At 39.0% G+C, this 15,459-nt stretch overlaps 1 protein-coding gene across 2 annotated transcripts in view; it reads left to right on the top strand.

Moving 5' to 3' along the window:
• SLC30A4 (solute carrier family 30 member 4) overlaps positions 1-10,464 on the top strand; it is a 43,126-nt gene extending 32,662 nt beyond the window's left edge. For both annotated transcript variants that reach the window (XM_034938710.3, XM_003831466.5), the window contains 4 exons: positions 1,211-1,412; positions 2,580-2,685; positions 3,467-3,601; positions 4,886-10,464. In XM_034938710.3, the coding sequence (XP_034794601.1) occupies positions 1,211-1,412; positions 2,580-2,685; positions 3,467-3,601; positions 4,886-5,040 (598 nt within the window). In that variant the 3' untranslated portion in view covers positions 5,041-10,464. The remainder of the gene's footprint in view (positions 1-1,210; positions 1,413-2,579; positions 2,686-3,466; positions 3,602-4,885) is intronic.
• The last annotated feature ends 4,995 nt before the right edge of the window (positions 10,465-15,459 follow it).

Raw genomic sequence — 15,459 nt, 5'->3', positions numbered from 1 at the left:
AGGCACGGTGGCTCGTGCCTATGGTCCCAGCCACTTGGGAGGCTAAAGTGGGAAGGTCACTTGAGCACAGGCAATCAAGACTGCATTGAGCTATGATTGGGCCACTGCACTCCAGCCTGGGCAACAGAGCAAAACCCTGTCTTAAAAACAAACAAACAAAAAATAATAAAGTTGAAGTTAACAGATTTAATCATTTAGACCAGAGTCAGCAATTTTTTTTCTGTAAAAGGCTAGATAGTAAATATTTTAAGCTTTGAGATCTATATATTCTCTTTCAGAGCTACTCAACACTTGTTATAAAACAAAAGCAGCCACACTTAGCATGTAAACAAATGAACATGGCTGTGTTCCAATAAAACTTTATGTACAAAAAAAAAATCAGTGAGCCAAATATGATCTACCAGCCACAGTTTACCAATCCCTGCCCTAGTGGCTTCTATTTGTACTTAGAATGAAATCAATTTTTTTCTAAATTTTATTATTATTATACTTTAAGTTTTAGGGTACATGTGCACAATGTGCAGGTTTGTTACATATGTATACATGTGCCATGTTGGTGTGCTGTACCCATTAACTCGTCATTTAGCATTAGGTATATCTCCTAATGCTATCCCTCCCCCCTCCCCCCACCCCACAACAGTCCCTGAATGTAATCAAATTTTTACTGCAGCCTTGTTAGTAAGACTCTGTGTACCTCTACAACTCATCTCCTAGCACTTTTGCTCACTTTATTCTGGCCCACAGTGGCTGTCTTTCTTTTTTCAAGTACACAGAGCACATTTTCATGTTAGGGCCTTTGCTCTGCTATTCTTCCGCCTAGAACACTCTTCCACCACTTGCTCTCTGACCTCCTTCAGGTATCTGCTTAGAGAAAATCTGAGAGGCCTTCCCTTACCACTCTGCCCATCATCCTCCATCCCCTTACAATGCTTTATGTTTCTCCAAAGCATTTCACATTGCCTGGCTATACATTATGTATTTATTTGTTGGCTTCTCTGCCTTCTCTACTAGAACATAAGCTCCATGGCGGTAGGGATATGTCTATCTTACCACTGTTTTGACCCAAGTACCTAGAACAGTACTGATAAATAATAGTTGCTCCAAATTTATTAAATAAATGAGTTCCATGTTACCTCATTAGTGTCTGACTAGTGACAAATGTTTTTGTCAATATTGGGAAAAAAATAATGTTTTCTTTTATTTTTAACAGAATGGGGTTTCTGTTGAACCAGTCTGGTCACCGTCACTCCCATTCCCACTCCCTGCCTTCAAATTCCCCTACCAGAGGTTCTGGGTGTGAACGTAACCATGGGCAGGATAGCCTGGCAGTGAGAGCTGCATTTGTACATGCTTTGGGAGATTTGGTACAGAGTGTTGGTGTGCTAATAGCTGCATACATCATACGATTCAAGGTAATATGATTGGTAATTTTTCTATTTTAAAATGTACTTAATTTCAACATGAAAACTAAGGCTGATTGTCATATCAGTATACTGGACACCAATGCCAGTTCTATTCATTTTACATTGATGTAAGTTTACTTGACAATCATTATAGTTCTTTTGTTAGCAGTAAACAAAATGATATCACGTCACAGGGTAACTTATCTGTATTTGGCTTTTGTAGTGCCTTCACTGGATAAATCAATTTTCTTATTTATTTATTTATTTATTTATTTTTGAGACAGAGTCTCACTTTCTCGCCCAGGCTGGAGTGCAGTGGCACAATCTTGGCTTACTGCAGCCTCCGCCTCCCAGGCTCAAGTGATTGTCATGCCCTAGCCTCCCAAGTAGCTGGGATTACAGGTACACACCACCATGCCCAGCTAATTTTTGTATTTTTAGTAGAGACAAGGTTTCGCCATGTTGGCCAGGCTGGTCTCGAATTCCTGGCCTCAAGTGATCCACCCACCTCAGCCTCCCATAGTGCTGAGATTACAGGCATGGGCCACCATGATTGCCCAGATAACTCAATTTTAAAACTCGTGATTGAATTACTAGGTAGTAAAATGTGCACTGGACTGAAAATCCAGAGATCTGAGTGGGTTCTAGTCTTGGCTCTGCCATTAATGCTTTGACCTTGAAAGCAAATACCTGAACTCTAAACTTGAGTTCCCTCTTCTTTATTACAAGGGGCTTAAACTAGTGGCTGCTAAAACTTTTTCCAGAGCTGAGTACAGTGGCTGTGCCTATAATCCCAGCTGAGGCTGGAGGATCAGTTGAGCCCAGGAGTTCAAGAGCAACCTGGGCAACACACACACACACACACACACACACACACACACACACACACACACACACTTACTTCTTTCCAGCTCTGATATTCTAGAACATTTAGAGATGGCACAAGGAACAATAGAACAAGTGATTACATTTCTGGAAATAGGTCCCATGAGGCAAGTAACGTAAACTGTCTAGGATCGAGTGAAGATGCTTTTCAATTACAATTTCCAAGTTTTAAAGGTATTCTGTAATTCTGCTAAAGAAAATCAAGCAAGAAGGGACATATTCCTTGCTTTGCTTTGCAGTCTGTTTTATATTTGTCTATTTAATCATAAATTTTGATCTATTACCCTTTAGCCAGAATACAAGATTGCTGATCCCATCTGTACATACGTATTTTCATTACTTGTGGCTTTTACAACATTTCGAATCATATGGGATACAGTAGTTATAATACTAGAAGGTAAGATCTCACTATATCCTCATTATGAGTTTATTACTTCCCTAAAGCAGATTGGGAGTCAGGGGACATTCTGAATAGGAATTACATCTTTTGCTTTTTACTAATACCTTTTAGGCTATATAACAGTACCTTACATGTATGTAACATGTAAGAATTAATGAACTCTCCCATCTTTTACCCATTTGACACTTATAATAGCTAAGCAAAGTAGGTAAGGCAGATAATGTGGTAAATTATCCCCATTTACAAATAAGAAAATTGAGGTTCAGAGGGATAACATACTTTGGTTAAGGTCATGTTGCTAATAAACTGTGGCACTAGGACAAAAATGCAATTCTAGATTATGTATTAATTCCTTAATTCCCACTTAACTTGTGACTTTGTTGTATTTACTGCATTCTTCCCTTACTGATATTATGTGTAAGCATGAAAATAAAAGTTCTTAACAATAGGCTTATTATCATTATATGTTCTTTTCTTCTTTTTTCCTTTTTTTTTTTTCTTAGTTTATCTGTTAATGAAGTATTCTGGTTTGATTGGCATTCCTTTTTAGTGAGAATGAATATGTTTTTAAAGTATGTATTACCCTCTTGTATATATCTTACATTTTTAATAAAAATATATGTGTACATGGTTTATCTTGAAGTATTAATATTTTAAAGTATTTGTTTAAAGTGGATTTAGCAAAGCCATTTGTTTTCTTTGATAAATGTCATCGGTAATGTAAAAGTTCCTTTATTTCCAAAATAAATTTTACTTAGAAATTATATATTCCTAATAGGTGTGCCAAGCCATTTGAATGTAGACTATATCAAAGAAGCCTTGATGAAAATAGAAGATGTATATTCAGTCGAAGATTTAAATATCTGGTCTCTCACTTCAGGAAAATCTACTGCCATAGTTCACATACAGCTAAGTATGTTGCTGGTAGTAAATGTGGGCCTGGGGTTGGTGGACTTCTGCCTTTGAAACTAAACATCCCTGCTTATAATTATGTAGGAAGACTTTTCTGCTGAAAAGATTTGTTTTAAGACAAAAGCCTTTGTCTTTAAAAAACAAAGGCTTTTGTTAACAGCCTTAAACAAAAGGCTCTTTAAAGGGTAAGTTGCAGGTCAGTATTGATACCAGAACAATAATTTTCTATCTCTTTGAGATATTACAAACTGATTTTAACCTTCAGATTAAAGGTATTAAGAATATTTCCTGACTGGCATGGTGGCTCGCGCCTGTAATCCTAGCACTTTGGAAGGCTGAGGCGGGTGGATCACCTGAGGTCAGGAGTTTGAGACCAGCCTGGCCAACATGGTGAAACCCCGTCTCTACTAAAAATACAAAAATTAGCTAGGCGTGGTGCATGCCTGTAATCCCAGCTACTTGGGAGGCTGAGGCAGGAGAATTGCCTGAACTCATGAAGCGGAGGTTGCAGTGAGCCGAGATTGCGCCACTGCAGTCCAGTCTGGGTGACAGAGCAAGACTCCATCTCGGAACAAAAAAGAATATTTCCCGGCCTGGCGCGTTGACTCACGCCTGTAATCCCAACACTTTGGGAGGCCAAGGTGGGTGGATCACCTGAGGTCAGGAGTTCAAGAACAGCCTGGCCAACATGATGAAACCCCATCTCTACTAAAAAATACAAAAATTAGCCGGTCGTGGTGACACGTGCCTGTAATCCCAGCTACTCGGGAGGCTGAGGCAGGAGAATTGCTTGCACTCAGGACACAGAGGCTACAGTAAGCCAAGATGGCGCCATTGTACTCCAGCCTGGGCAACAAGAGCGAAACTCCATCTTAAAAAAAAAAAAAAAAGAAAGAATATTTCCCATGCTCTTTTCTACATAGGAAAAGCTAGATTCTTACATTTTTATTTCTTCAAGTCATTTCACAGATTGATGCTATTGATGCTTTTTAAATCAAAATAATACATGCATGAGGTTTAATGTGCATAAGATATTTTAATGACAGGTTTGTAACTGATGTCTGGTATTCTTTCTCTACCTGAGAGTAGACTGGAGAGGTTAGAATAATGAGAAGCCATTAAGGATGTGTAAATTGACCTACTTATCTAACAGAATAGCTTAGAGAGGGTAGAAATCAGACTAATAAAAATATATTCCCAGTATATTTCAGTTGTTTTTTTCCCTGTATCTTATTCAAGATGTAACTGTACAATGGATAGTAATGATATTTTCTTGACATTGCAGTTCCTGGAAGTTCATCTAAATGGGAGGAAGTACAGTCCAAAGCAAACCATTTATTATTGAGCACATTTGGCATGTATAGATGTACTATTCAGCTTCAGAGTTACAGGCAAGAAGTGGACAGAACTTGTGCAAATTGTCAGAGTTCTAGTCCCTAATTTTATATATTTTGGGGACTCCTGCCTTATTTATCCTGCAGTCACAGACTTGAGAGCAATAAATGCAAACCTAAATGAGAAAATGGAATCCCTGACAGCTGTGTCCGTATCAAGCATCAGTCTCTCAAACAGTTGCCCCAGCCTGACAGTGCTAGTCTCTGTTTAATGGTAAAAGGAGACTTTGCCATAATTTTCAGATGAAGATGTTTCCCAAACACTGTTTACAGAATGAGACGTGACTCTACAGATACCTCATAGAAGACAATCCAAGATCATACTTCATTAATTTGACAGAGTACGTGTCTTAAAGGAAGCATCAAGAATTCAATATTTGCATTTAAAAATACTTTTTAAGGCCATTTTATATTAAGCCAGTGCTGGAAAACTGAATTTTTTTTATTATGTATAATAATCTCGACACCCAGCTTCTGGAATTGCTGCTTTCTTTTTACAGAAATTACTACCCAACAGATTTCAGGAAGTACTAGTAGTTATCCCAAAAGTGGAATAAGCATGTATTCCTAAGTGTTTCAGAAATGTTTTATTTCACAAATAAGTCTTAATGTTATTGTTATGATTATACTTTATAAACAACCTTTTCCAGATGCTACAGGGTTTTGAATCTCAAAGTTAACATTTTTCATTATTTGTAATCTTAGAACCAAATCTTTATTTATTGTGGTCACTGTTATTAAATGATTTAGGAAATACTTTCAATATTATTCTGAATGGCTGAAGTTAGTCTTAAACTCAAATTACTATATGATGATTTAAAACAAAATAAAAGAGCGAGGATGGGGGTTGGAGTTTCAGGTTTATGTCTTCCCGACATCACTTTTATCATTCATGAAATTGTCTTAAAAAAGCAAGAGACTGCAAAATGTAAACAGTAATCTTCTGTCCCTTTAAGAACTGCCAACAATTTGTACAAAAAATGTGGTACGTTGGTTCCTGCCTCCACTCCAGGTCATCTGTGTGTTTAGCCTTTCAGGGTAAACTCTAGAAGGTTCAGTTTATAATTCCCACCTTTCACATATAGTTCAACAACATTAATCCAGAGAGAATTTTATGTTTTATGATATGGGTTATGTTTTATTATATATTTTATGTTTTATGATATGGGTTAGGGATTCTCCATGGACTCCAGAAACCCTAAAATACAATTTTGAGGTTTTCCAATAATACCATAGCAGAAATGTCCAAGGGGTTGGGGGAAGATATTACTTTGAGAAAACAGAAATGTAAAGGATTTTTGACCTTATGTATGTGTGTGGTTTTGTTTTTGTTTTTGTTCTTGAGAGAGTCCCACTCTGTCACCCAGGCTGGAGTGCAGTGGCGTGACCTCTGCTCACTGTAACCTCTGCCTCCTGGGTTCAAGTGATTCTTCTGCCTCAGCCTCCCAACTGGCTGGGACTACAGGTACACCACACCCAGCTCATTTTTTTGTATTTTTAGTAGAGACAGGATTTTGCCACATTGGCCTGTCTGGTCTTGAACTCCTGACCTCAGGTGATCCGCCTGCGTCGGTCTTCCAGCGTGCTGGGATTACAGCATGAGCCACCATGCCTGGCCTGTATGTGTGTGTTTTAAAGCACTAGATAGGGATGGACATTAAATCTGTGTTGCAGGGAAACTAAACATAGGTTTCCAAACTGAAGGCAACCTAATTGTAAATGCCTGTGTTAAAGAGGCAGCTTGACTGTTCATGTTTCATTTTGCAACCATTGGTTTTGAGATTATCTTTTATGCACATTTGGAGTCCCTTTTCAACAGTGACAGTTTCTTACACGAAGAATGGATATGGTTATTGGGCTCCTCTAAGAATCAGAGTAGGGTAACAATGTACCAGGCAAATTGTAAGTTGAAATTCTAGATAAGCATGCAGATGACTTACAATATAAATGAAGAATAGGAAACATTTTATCTTCTTACCAAGTACCTTACTATAAGTAAACCTAAGATAAGAAAACCCAGATTTACCTATAAGATTGTTGGGAGTTAATGGTGTCAATAAAAGGATTGATGGTCCCTCTAATGAAACCCAGTAGATGTTTGTTGAATTGAACTGAAAATTTATGTGGCCAGACACAGTGGCTCATGCCTGTAATCTCAGCATTTGGGGAGGCAAAGGTGGAAGTATCCCTCGAGGCCAAGAGTTCATGACCAGCCTGGTCTTTTGTAGAGACCCTGTCTCTACAAAAATATAAAAATCAGCCAGGCGTCGTGCACACCTGTAGTATCAGCTACTTGTAAGGCTGTGGCAGAAGTGCTTTAGCCCAGGAGGTTGAGGCTGCAGTGAGCCATGTCCACACCATTGCACTGCAGCCTGAGTAACAAAATGAGACCCTATCTCAAAAACAAAAAGGAAAAGAAAATATACATGATGGGATTCCTATTGTGAAGTCATTTAAAATAATGACTTGAATTTCTCAGAAATTTCAGGAGCATATAAACTATTTAAATCAAAATATTCTTACATATAGAAACCAAGTAAGAATAAATGAGAGATATTTCAGTGGACATCTGGACATATTTATGGACTTTGAGTATCTAGCAAGTAGAAAGGAAAAAAATATTCATCATACTCTAATCATTTTTTATATCTATTGAGCTTGTTTCTTGTAAACTTTTCTTTATCTTATAAAGGCATATCTCGCTTTTATATCGACCTGTTCCTTAAAAAATGTATTTGATAAAACAGGCTAAAATTCATTTGAGTATTGAAAAGAATTCTTTTTTTTTTTTTAAGATGGTGTCTCACTGTCACCCAGGCTGGAGTGCAGTGGCACAGTTCGGCTCACTGCAGCCTCTGCCTCCCAGGCTCAAGTGGTCCTCCCATCTCAGCCTCCCAAGTAGCTGGTACCACAGGCATGCACCACCACACCCAGCTAATTTTTCGTATTTTTGGTAGACACAGTGTTTCACCATGTTGCCCAGGCTGGTCTTGAACTCCTGAGCTCAAGTGATCTGCCCACCTCGGCCTCCCAAAGTGCTGGGCTTATGGGCATGAACCACTGTGCCCAGCCAAAAAGAATCCTTTTGTAAAATACAGAAACACTGCAAACCTTTGTAAATCTTTTTTTTTTTTTTTTTTTTTTTTTAATGAGATGGGGTCTCCCTATGTTGCCCAGGCTGGTCTTGAGCTCCTGGGCTCAAGAAATCCTTCCACCTCGGGCTCCCAAAGTGCTGAGATTACAGGGTGTGAGCCACCGCACCCAGCCATGAAAACTTCTGTAAATCTTAACTATCGTGTTCTGCTTAAAGTGAGGTACACATAAAGTTTCCTGTGCTTTGTTTTTGTAGGAAAAAGTACATAGTTTGTATCTTTACCTTACGGAGTCTATGAGATTTGAGAATTTGATTTCACTTTTTGTAACTTAACCCACAGAAAAGGACATTAACTTAGCAGATAGGACCAAGGACTGAATGACTTCTGACAAAAAGCGTTTGGTCTATCCTTCACTTGTTGAGCTACAACCATGCATTACACTTCTCAGCTGAGCTCTCAAAGAGCTCTATGCCCTGTGAAAAGCAGTGGCTGAGTTGGATGAACACATAGCATTATTAATTTTGCACTGGGAAAACAGATTATGACAGGACCACAGACCACAATATAAAAACTTGGCAGTTCTTTGGTGTGATATATTTTAATTAGTATTTGCAAATAATCAGAGTTACTTGTGTACATAAACCTGTGTTTCACAACTATGGCCAGATGCAACCTTTTGGTCTGTTTCAGGAAAAGACCTATTATTCCACTAACAATTATGCTGCCTTAGAAACATAATGGGAGTGTAATTGAAGAAAGCATGTCTCAGAAGGTTTTGATATGCAGAACTGGAAGCTATTGTAATTCCTACATACATTTCCATTAGCTATGCCTTATGTAATGTGAGTGCAGATTTTTACAACTTAGAGTTCCCATCAGTGTTTTTTTGCCACATCACCAGGTTTCTTATTTTACTGTTTTCTTTTCAACTTTGGGTGCTTTATTTCCATTCTCTAAAACTAAGTTTCTTGCTCTTACGAGACTTAGTGTTCCTTTTGAACCCAGGTGTCCCACCTGACAGTGTTTGTCTTTCGTAGACTTTCCAGAATAGACATAGTCAAGATCAGACACGTGAGCTTCTCTCTCATTTTAATGTGAGGAAAATCATCTTTCAGAGACAAGGCACTGCTTAGAAATGTATGTCCAGGTATGAAAGAACCTTTTTAAAATGGCTGGTTGTTCCTGATCCAGATTTCTCTGCACACTGGACTTCGTAGAGTAAGTGTGGTAGACAAAGAGACTACACTGCACAACCACCAGTGAATATCATTGCTAAGAAGACTTTGGGTCGTGTTTCTCAGCCACTCTCACAGCTTTTGTAGAATTAATCATTTGATTTTGAAACAAGCAGTTAGCTAAATCTATTTTCCTTTTATGCATATATGTTAATTGGCTCAACTTAATATGGTGTTCTTACAGAATATGAGCCCATTTGAAATAAGGTTTTAGGCAATTTTGCTGTTGGCTCTGATTTGTATATAGCAAATTTAAAGTTACAGAGTGTTTCCTAGATAGAAGATTAGTTCATTTGGTTCATTTTGTCTTTGAACCAAGCCAAGCTCATGAGCCAGTTGGTTATTAGTCATAAATGAACACCCATCACTATATGCTATGTTGAGGGGAGACAAGTCTGATCTTCGAATAATTGATAAAGTTTTTAATCTTTGTAGCCAAAATACAATTTTCAAACCCTAACTCCAGATGTGTCGTGTGAATCTTGACAACCAGGGCTTGAGATTTGTTTTACTGATTGCCAATCAATCAGGTATATTATTTGTGATGTTCGTGGGAGCATGCAAATTAGAAGACAGTGTTGTGGGAGTTCCTCAGTATTGAATTACATGTGTGCACTCAGGCCTGCCAGTCATTGAATTCTGACTTGTAAAGGGTTTAACCTGCTGTTCCAATCATTGAGGACCAATTTGATTTTTGATAAGATTGGAAAACATTTATGGAGACTTTCCCAGTTAAATCTATGACAGTGTCCACTTAAATAGTGCAATTTAGTATATTCTCAGATAACTGCAACACAAAATTGAAATGTGCCAGTATGTCATCTTTCTACCTGGAAGATACTGTATATTTGGAAAGTTTATGCTTCTCTCAATAAATACATGTTATTAAATAAGCCATATCACAGTTTAAGAAATTGTATATACTTTATCATATGCCCTTTCAGAAACCAGGTATTTTGCATATGATTGATTTTAGAAAGATTTTGAAGCTGGGGTTTGTCCATGTTAATTAAGATCAAAGTATATATATAATATATATATGTGCTGTATTTGCAACTTTCACATTGTAATTTCCTATACACTTATTAAAGTATTGTTTTGCCATGTGGTTTATTAAATAAAAATGTACAGTCTCTTAAATATCTGCTCTTTTTATTAAGTAATATTAGTAGGCCTAAAAACATTGTTCTTAAAAGAAAATCTTTTATAATTATAATGTCATTTTATAATGCCCTCTTATATGTTTAAGAAATAAAACTGAAAAAAATCTTCTGGATAGTATGGAAAGATTAATTAAAAGAACCTTTCTCTTTTGGTATCAGTCACATGCAGTGACGCTACAGTCCCATCAACAGTGGCAGAAAGGAAAGAAAGAAGCCACTGTAAAATAGACTGGTGAGGACCACCAGGAAGTCTGAGAGTAAGAGCCTGCTGACTCTCCAATCGTGTGGACCAGTCCACACTATACCTCCCAGGCCAAATCTGGCCTGCAAACCTGTTTTATTTGCCCCAAGAACTAAGAATGATTTTTACATCTATTAAATCACTGGGTGCAGTGGCTTACGCCTGTAATCCTAACATTTCGGGAGGCCAAGGCAGGTGGATTGCTTGAACCCAGGAGTTCAAGACCAGTCTTGGCAACATGGTGAAACCTCATCTCTACAAAAAATACAAAAATTAACTGGGCATAGTGGCACATGCCTGTGATCCCAGCTACTCAGGAGGCTGAGAGATAGGAGGATCGCTTGAGCTCAGGAGGTCTAGGCTACACTGAGCCGTGATGGTGCCACTGCTCTCTAGCCTGAGTGACAATGAGACCCTGTCCCCATCCCCCCCCCCCAATAAACAGTAAATATTTCATGGCATGTGAAAATTATATGGACTTTAAGTGAATTTCTGTGTCTATAAAGCGTTACTGGAACACACCACACTCATTCAGTTACGTATTGTCTATGGCTGCTTCCATGCTACCGTGGAGAGTTGCGTAGTGACATAAAATATTTACTATCTGGCCCTTTATAGGAAACGTTTACTAACCCCTGGTGTAGAGTGTTTTAAGACTATAACAAGCCGGGTGCGGTGGCTCATGCCTGTAATCCCAGCACTTTGGGAGGATGGAGTGGGCACTTGAGGTCAGGAGTTTGAGACCAGCCTGGCCAACATGGTGAAACCCCGTCTCTACTAAAAATACAAAAATTAGCTTGGCATGGTGGCAGGTGCCTATAGTCCCAGCTACTCGTAAGGCTGAAGTGGAAGAATTACTTGAACCCAGGAGGTGGAGGTTGCAGCGAGCCGAGCCGAGATCACACCACTGCACTCTAGCCTGGGCAACAGAGTGAGACTCCGTCTCAAAAAAAAAAAAAAAAAAAAAAACACTATAACAGTATATATGGATGCAGTGAAGTCTCCTAGAACCTGCTTGCAAGTTTTTGTGACTGGTAAGTCTGAAGCCACCTGAGTCACCAAAGGTTCTTTCATACCTTTACCTTTTTTCTCATTTTAAACTTCCTTTGGGTTTGGGGCAGAATATAAGAAAAGAGTAGCAAGATTTCAAATATTATTCATGTGCCGTACGCTGTCACGTCACTAGCAAAGCATTTTTCTTACTAGAACACCATGATCACCAGAATCATTTAAGTATACTTTTCAACATAAAAGCTTATTCAGTTGATTTTTAGATTTTTCACTTGTTATAACAAAAAGTTAAGAAAATAAAAATATGTGTAGAGTACCTTATGTAATTTGTGCCAATTGGGAGCTCACAAATGATGTTCTTTAAGGTTTTTAAGTTTCCTAGCAAAAGACAACAATATTTAATAAATATTGTAATAAAATATAGTTGTAAATATACTAGTATAGACTGAGCCTGTAATTCCAGCACTTTGGGAGGCTGAGGCAGATGGATCACTTTGAGCTCAGGAGTTGAGCCCAGCCTGGGCAACAATGGTGAAACCCCATCTCTACAAAAAATAAAAAAATAAGCCAGGCATGGTGGCACGTCTGTGGTCCCAGCTACTCGGGAGGCTGAAGCTGGATAATTGCTTGATTCTGGAAGGCAGATGTTGCAGGAAGCCAAGACTGCACCACTGCACTCCAGTGACACTGCAACAGAGTGAGATCCTGTTTAAAAAAAATACATATATATGTATTATATATATATTATATATATGTATTATATATACTAGTAAAGATTGAGATGTTACTTATTATTTGATTGTCTACCTAGCTATTCTATTTTGATGTGTCATTTTTTTTGATCCATGTCAGATGTTAAATACTAATTTGGGGTAACAGTCTTACAAGCTCTTGTTTATGCTAAACTTTAGTATATTCATAAATAATATTTTTTGGATATATTTCGACTTCAACTGTGGTCCCATAATAATTGCTATAAGCTATGAAATAGACTAGGCACAAATAGAAAGTATGAAGCCTTATAACAAAATATAATCTCTACATGAGTCATGTGTTTAAGATAGGAGGTTTTAAAATCCAATGTTATCACCAAAAATAACATTTTCAAGCAGCATTCTGGTTTAACAGGCTCTCATGTAACTTTTACAGAGCACTACAAATTAAAGTTTGGCCCATGGGTCTTACCCTATAAACATGAAGAGGATACTGTGTGAGTTATCAAATTGCTTCCATGTCTCCCGGACTTAAATTTTTTTTTTCTGGTTTGATTTTCAAATTCCTGTTGTCTGTGTTTCACTTGCCAGTTTCTGCACATTGGTTTGTGGTTGGTGTTTGTTTGTTTGTTTTAACACTTTTGTCACTTCAACAAAAAGCTGATGCTATGGGAAAAATAGCCCAAAATATACTGGGCTATTTCTTGGTAAGAGAGTAGGATTTTTTACAGTAGGAAAATTTCAGAGACCTCATGAAAGCAAGGCTAGCCCTGAAGCAAGACAGACCATCTCTGCTCCCTTGACTCTCCTAGCATTTGAAGATTTGACCCCACATCCTTTCGAGAGGAAACCTGCTAACAGCTTAAATGGTTACTGCAGTATTTACCTTTGAACAGTGATCACAGTGAATGTTTGACTTCAGTCAGGGCATGAAGGACTGAAGTGAAGGTAAGAAATGTTTCCTGGACTTCCATTCATTAATCTATCATACTCACCTGTGAAGGCTATGGGGCAATTCCTTGTTTCAACACGTTCTTTTTCAGTTTACAACTTGACTGGAGTTTCAGTGTTAGCACAAGTCTATTCCATCCTCTTTTTGCTTCTTTATATAAGAATATGTTCCAAAGTCCAGGATATTTTTTAAACCTTGAAACAAAGTGTTATATAATTTAGTGTATTAGTCATTGACGTGTATTTGGTTTTAGAAGTGTTTCTGATCTAGGTGTGGTGGCTCATACCTGTAATCCCAGCACTTTAGGAGGCTCAGGAGGGAGGATCACTTGAACTCAGAAGTTCAAGACCAGCCTGGGCAGCATGGTAAAACCCCATCCCTACAAAAAATTAGCCAGGCATGATGGTGTGCACCTGTAGTCCCAGCTACTTGGGAGATCCCTTGAACCCAGCAAGTCGAGGTTGCAGTGAGCTGAAATTCTGCTGCTGCACTCCAGTCTTGGTGACAGAGTGAGATCCTGTCTCAAAAAAAGAAAAAGAAATGTTTCTCATCTTTAAGATACCATGATATTGAAATTTTGACATCTCAGAAAGTTGGTTCAGGCTGAGTGCGGTGGCTCACACCTGTAATCTCAGCACTTTGAGAGGCCGAGGCAGGCGGATCACCTGAGGTCAGGAGTTTGAGACCAGCCTGGCCAACATGGCATGGCAAAACCCCGTCTGTATTAAAAATACAAAAAAATAATCTGGGCATGGTGGCGTGCACCTGTAATCCCAGCTACTCAGGAGGCTGAGGCAGGAGAATCGCTTGAACCCAGGCGGGTGGACGTTGTAGTGAGCCGAGATCACACCACTACATTCCAGCCTGGGTGACAGGGTGACAGTGAGACTCTGTCTCAAAAAAAAAAAAAAAAAAAAAAAAAAGGTGGTTCAAGTGGTTGGAAATGTTTTTTTCTTTTTCTTTTTCTTTTTTTTTTTTTTAGTTTTCTTTAGGCAAGGTGTCACTCTGTCACCTAGGCTGCAGTGGTGTGATCTTGGCTCACTACAGCCTCATCCTCCCAGGTTCAAGAGATTCTTGTGCCTCAGCCTCCTGAGTAGCTGGGATTATAGGCATGCACCATCATGCCCAACTAATTTTTGTATTTTTAGTAGAAATAGGGTTTCACCACGTTGGCCAAGCTGGTCTTGAACTTCTGGGCTCAAGCAATCCACTCGTCTTGGCATCCCAAAGTGCTTAGGATTACAAGCATAAGCCACCGCACCCGGTGGAAATGGTTTTTTCTGAAGTAGATTGAGACTATTCCAAATGTCATCCATTTTACAATTATTCAACCAAGGATTGACCTATGAAGACCATCTGCCTGCCACTGAACATGCTATGAAATAGAACACACAATAGCAGTGGGTTTTTTTTTTTTTAAGTTAAACAGGAAATAAAACAATGTTATGTTTTTGGAGGGCTTCTTGGGCCATAGCCTCACTCCTGTAGATAGAAGATCACACTTGTCTCCCATTAGGAATGGCTTCAGAAATTGTGACCAGGAGGATTAAAGTCCATCCTCTTGGTAATGACATGCAAAGTCCTGATCTGGTCACTGCTTACCTAGTCACCCTGCAGTTCCAGCCTTTCCCACCACCACTAGCCTACCTCCCATGTGTCAGCCATACCAAACTATAGGCAGCTTTTGGTTAACCAGGGAAATAATTGCTAACACTTATTGATCCCTGACTGCGTTCCAGACACTGCTGCGCACTTTGTTTGTTTGTTTTTTGAGACGGAGTCTCGCACAGTCGCCCAGGCTGGAGTGCAGTGGTGGGATCTCGGCTCACTGCAAGCTCCGCCTCCTAGGTTCACGCCATTCTCCTGCCTCAGCCTCCTGAGTAGCTGGGACTACAGGCGCCTGCCACCGCGCCCGGCTAATTTCTTTTTGTATTTTTAGTAGAGACGGGGTTTCACCGTGTTAGCCAGGATGCTCTCGATCTCCTGACCTCGTGATCCACCCACCTCAGCCTCCCAAAGTGCTGGGATTACAGGCGTGAGCTACCGCGCCCGGCC

The sequence above is a fragment of the Pan paniscus genome, chromosome 16 (assembly GCF_029289425.2).
Source record: "Pan paniscus chromosome 16, NHGRI_mPanPan1-v2.0_pri, whole genome shotgun sequence".
In the NCBI taxonomy this organism is placed as follows: Eukaryota; Metazoa; Chordata; class Mammalia; order Primates; family Hominidae; genus Pan; species Pan paniscus.
Note: the sequence above shows the minus strand (reverse complement) of the source record. Positions and strands in the feature narration are given on the sequence as shown.